Genomic DNA, 5,640 nt, shown 5'->3' with positions numbered 1-5,640 from the left:
AGGACGCTTTAATTTTTATCAATTTAAAATTTAAATATTAAACAATCCTAACGTACATAAAAACAAATTATATAAAAATTGAAGATTGTTCCATAAAAAATTATCTAAAAATAATTAAAATTTATTAATTTATTTCCCAAATATATTTGGATATAGCAATAAGCCAAAAATAAAATAAAAAATATAAGGTATGAGATATGAAACATAAAAGGAAAAGGGAAGACTATTACAATAAAAAATAATAAAAATAATGCCGATAAAAAAAAAAACAATAAAAAATAATAAAAGACGTATGATATACATTATATTATATGATATATGATACAATTAATTACGTGATTAATTTTGTATTAATATTTGTATATTCATTTATTTTAATAAAATAAATAGTATTATTAAAAATATTAATAATAAAGAAGTATATTTAATTTTTTTCATTTCTGTTTGGTTACATCTGATTGAACATAATCCACATCTTTTCTTTCAATGCGTGGATCTTCTCGATTTTATCGTTTAATGCGGAGATGCTTGGTTTGACGAATAGGATAATAACAGTTTGGGATACGAGATTATTATTACACGATGGATAAATTAATATAAACTCCGGAACCAATCATCGTTCCAATTTCCTAAAAAAGGACCAGTTTCTGCATTTCCGAGGAACCGGTGTTGTGGTCAACTCTGATAAATTATCAAATCAAACAAACGCAGAGGCACTTGATTTGTTTGGCGGTGGCAAAGGTGTTGTGTTCTTCTGCGGTGATAAACAACAATAACATCGAAAACGATGTCGTCGGAGGGTGACGTGTTCGTTGGCGCCATCGACCAAGGTACGAGCAGCAGCAGGTTCATAATCTACGATACGGCGGGTAAAGTCATCGGATGCCACCATGTGGAGTTCACGCAGTTCTACCCGCAAGCGGGGTGGGTGGAGCACGACGCCACGGAGATCTTGGAGAGCGTGAAGGTGTGCGTGGCCAAAGCCGTCGACAAGGCCACCGCGGATGGCTTCAACGTCGACAAGGGACTCAGAGCGATCGGTCTCACCAATCAGAGAGAAACCACTGTTGTGTGGAGCAAATCCTCTGGTCTTCCTCTCTACAACGCCATCGTTTGGATGGACGCTCGCACTTCTTCCATTTGCAGGTCCTCTTTTGTTGTTCTGTTTATAGAGCTATGATTCGGTTTGTGATTTTTTCACCTGGTGATTTTTTGTGATTCTGAATCCATCTCTGGCGAATATGCACTGTTCAAAATCATTTTTTCAAAGGGAATCCAACATGGGAGTGTGTGTTTGGATAAACTATCAAAATCAATATTTTTAGACCCCTAAGATCGCATAAATAAATTGAAAAATGAAAACATTTTTTTACTTTTGAGATTTGAAATCGACTAAAAGTATATAAATGATTGTAAACTCGATCAACTACATATTAGAGCATTTTATAGTATACTAGTGTTCAACTGCATTATTTTGTGAAGGTTTTATGAGGTTGAGTTACTTAACAAAGGAAATGAATTTAGTGTGATTCAACATGAATTGAAACAGGAATGTGTGTGTATACTTGTATAAACTGCTCAAGAATCTCAAATCATTTGCTACAATTTTGTGGGGTAGTTTTTCATCATTTTTAATATACTTGGCATGGATTCGTTTGTATATTATTTTAATGGACCTGTCTAATCCAATGCTATGTCTGTCTGTCCAACTTATGGTCCTTGTTTGGAGTTGGCCACTGTTTCTTTCCTGTGCTGTTTTTTTTTTTGTGAGAACTGTGAGTCATGGTCTCATGGATTATATGTTGATTTTGTTTTAAACAGGAGATTGGAAAAGGAGTTATCCGGCGGTAGAAACCACTTTGTGGAGAGCTGTGGCTTGCCCATTAGCACATACTTTAGTGCACTGAAGCTGCTGTGGCTGATGGAGAATGTGCTTGCTGTGAAGGAGGCTATAAAGAAAAAGGATGCGCTTTTTGGAACTATAGACTCTTGGTTGATATGGAATTTAACTGGTGGTGTAAAGGGGGGATTGCATGTTACTGATGTTTCTAATGCATCCAGGACAATGTTGATGAATCTAAAAACCCTTGAGTGGGATGAATCTGTGTTGCAAACTCTTAAAATTCCTTCTGAAATTTTGCCTAAAATTGTTAGTAATTCTGAAGTTATAGGAGATATTGGGGCTGGATGGCCAATTGCTGGTATCCCTATTGCTGGATGTTTAGGGGATCAACATGCTGCAATGTTAGGACAAGCATGCCGTATTGGGGAGGCCAAAAGCACTTATGGCACAGGTGCTTTTATACTGCTAAATACTGGTGAAAGGATAGTTCAATCATCACATGGTCTTCTATCCACTGTAGCCTTCAAGCTTGGGCCAAAAGCTCCAACAAATTATGCATTGGAAGGATCAGTTGCTATTGCTGGAGCTGCAGTGCAGTGGCTTAGAGATGGTCTTGGCCTCATTTCCTCTGCTTCAGAGATAGAGGCTCTGGCATTGCAGGTTGAATCCAGTGGTGGGATTTACTTTGTTCCTGCTTTTAATGGATTGTATGCTCCATGGTGGCGTGATGATGCTCGCGGCGTTATTGTTGGAATGACAAGGTTCACAAGCAAAGCTCACATTGCTCGAGCGGTGCTTGAGAGCATGTGTTTCCAAGTGAAAGATGTGTTGAATTCAATGCATAAAGATTCAGCACAAGATGTATCCTCCTCAAAAGAGGCATTGTCGCTTAGAGTGGATGGTGGTGCAACTGTTAACAACCTCTTAATGCAGATTCAGGTTTGAACTAATTGTATATTATTTTCTACCAATATCCTTTTTTGGTTGTCCGTGTCGGACATATGTATCGAATACCGACACTCGTATGACACTCGTTAGTGAAGTATTCAATTCAAAAAATATTTGTGAAATTTGTGACAATTCTAACACAGTTCTAACACAATTTTAAAAAGGAAAAATACATTAGTTTTCTAAAAACTCAAACTTATTGTATAAATTTTTATTATGATTAAAAAAAAAGAACAAATTCTTTTGAACCAGCCATGAAAAACATATTTGTGCACATAAATATTTGTGTCCTCGTGTCCTACATTTTGAAGATTATACGTATCTCTATATCCGTGTCGTATCAGAGTCTATGTCGTGTCAGAGTCAGTGTCTGTACTACATAAATTGTCTGTGTTACATAGGTTGCAAATGTTTTCTTACTTTTAACATAACTGAATAGTTTTTTTGTTAATAATGTTCTACAGGCAGATTTGTTGGGAAGTCCAGTAGTTAGACCTGTTGACATAGAGACAACAGCACTAGGAGCAGCCTATGCTGCAGGGTTGGCTACTGGTGTTTGGAAAGAAGAACATATTTTCAATTCCGGGGAGAAGATGAAGAATGCTAAAGTTTTCCGTCCCATAATGAGTGAGGAAGTAAGGAAAAAGAAATTTGAATCTTGGTGCAAAGCTGTTACTAGAACTTTCGACTTAGCTGATCTTGCTATTTGACTGTCTTTTTACACTTCCACTTTTTCAATGTCCTTCACTTCTGGGCATGCTTTTTTTACTTTTATCCTTATTAAGTTGAAGGGAATAATCATGTTAATCATCAAATAAATTTGACATTACGTTTCTATGTTGTTCCTTTGTCTTCCTTGTATTTTGGAGAAGAAGAAAAAAACATTACATAGAACAGAATAGAAGAGTTACATGAGTGGTAGTTTCTTAGTAATCCTTTCTATCGAAAACCTTTTACTTTAACATAAACTCCTCCTAGACTAGGAAAATCCTAACAAATAAGGAAGCAAATGTGGTAACTCGGATTTTTGATAATTCTATTACGAGTATAATATAACTTTTAAAAAGAAAAATATAACTTTTAAAAAGAAAAATGTAACTTTAAAAAAAAAACATTAATTTTCTAAAAATTCAAATTTATTATATAAATTTTTATTATCATTATAAAAATAAAAATAAGATAAATCCTTGAGTCATGAAAATAAAAAATATTTTTTTAAAAAAAAACTGAAATATATCTAACACATATAAATTTTTATTATTAATTTATATATTTTATAATTATATAATATATAAATTTGTATTTTTTTTATTTTTTAGAGATTATTTCATTTGGGATAATATTTGTGTCAGTTTGTGATAGTGGTTACAGAGTTTGACATTGCATCTCTCCTCATGAACATTCAACACAGGATAAAATAATTTTTTAACGAGTTAGTTCAACAAATTGTGAATTTTTGTTGTCAGAATGTGCTTTTAGCTCTTCAAAGTTTTAAGAAATTTGTAATTAGTCTTTAATAATTTTATTTTTAGTTCTTAATTATTCATAGATATTTGATCTTTGAAATTAGTATTTATTTTGTTTTATCTCTATTATTATATTTATTTTCTTACAGTTTTTGAAATATTTTAAATTGATTTTTTGTCTCTAGTTTTTTATTATAATAACTCATGTTTTCTATTATATAATAATTTATCATATCAATATAAATAATATATTGGAAAATACCAATACAAAATAAAAAAAATTCAGAGATCAAAGTTATGAAAAATATTATTAGAAACTAAATGCAAAATTTCTAAATTTTTTAGTACCAAAATATAAGTAAGCGAAAGAAATAAGCTTTGGTTCGTGCTCGTGCGTATGCAGCAATTCTCAAAAGAACCCCATTTTGGGCCTTGGCCCTGTTTATGCACCCAAAACGAAATTAAGACAAATACTTTCTGCACCCAATGATTTTTTACCTGCACCAAACAATTTTCGAATTTACAAAATTTTCCTTTATTCCAAAATTAAAAATACATTTTGGAAAAACAAAATTGAAATAGATTTTGTGTTCTGGATATGAAATTCCAGAACAAAATTGAAAAAAAAAATCCTATAATGGAAAAAACAATTCTGGAATAAAAAAAATAATTTCGAAAAACAAAATCAAATAATGAAAAAAATTACAAAATTCAGAAAAAGGTTTCGGAAACTTAAATATAAAAATGTATTCTGAAATATTAAATTCAGAATGTATTTTGATCTAAAGATATCATTTTTGTTATTTCACATAAGATATTGTTTTGAAAAAGAAGTTAAATATTTCAAAATTAAAATTAGGTTATCATTTTTTTTTCAACTTTCCCATTTACATATTCTTAAATAAAAAAAAATTATTCTATTTTAATATATAAGTAAAGGTTGATTCATGCTAGCTTCTTATTTAATACTTGTACATAAATTTAATACATTAAGTTTTCGTGACCTTCTTTTTATGCTATATTTATTTGGAAAAAATAATTATTTCACTGCTTTATAGAAATATATTTTATTTATATTTCAGTCCTACTACTAGCAAACCATAAACCATTGACTTGGAGCTAAAAAAAACATGCCATTTATGAACAAATAACTTAATCTCAATATGTAAATAAATACAACATTGAATAAGTAAATATAAATAGTTTTTTTATTAACAATTAATTAATAAAATAAAATGAGATATTTTAGGGATGTTTTAACCTTTATTTAGACACTTTCGAATATCCTAACCTTTTACAAGAAGTGGTTAAGACCAACTTGCTCAATCCCTTATTAGGTAAGAAAATTAATTATCAAATTATACGCAATTATTTTATACAATA

General features: G+C 31.1%; 1 protein-coding gene across 1 annotated transcript; it reads left to right on the top strand.

Annotated features, from left to right (window-relative positions):
• Window positions 1–436: 436 nt before the first annotated feature.
• On the top strand, window positions 437–3,626 carry NHO1 (Actin-like ATPase superfamily protein). Its single transcript, XM_068621374.1, has 3 exons — window positions 437–1,146; window positions 1,822–2,782; window positions 3,256–3,626. The coding sequence occupies exons 1-3, from the start codon at window positions 788–790 to the stop codon at window positions 3,499–3,501; spliced, it is 1,566 nt and encodes a 521-aa protein (XP_068477475.1). The 5' UTR covers window positions 437–787; the 3' UTR covers window positions 3,502–3,626.
• Window positions 3,627–5,640: the final 2,014 nt, after the last annotated feature.

This window comes from Phaseolus vulgaris, chromosome 10, assembly GCF_051622355.1.
Source record: "Phaseolus vulgaris cultivar YP4 chromosome 10, ASM5162235v1, whole genome shotgun sequence".
NCBI lineage: Eukaryota > Viridiplantae > Streptophyta > Magnoliopsida > Fabales > Fabaceae > Phaseolus > Phaseolus vulgaris.
This window is presented reverse-complemented; position numbering and strand designations above follow the sequence as displayed.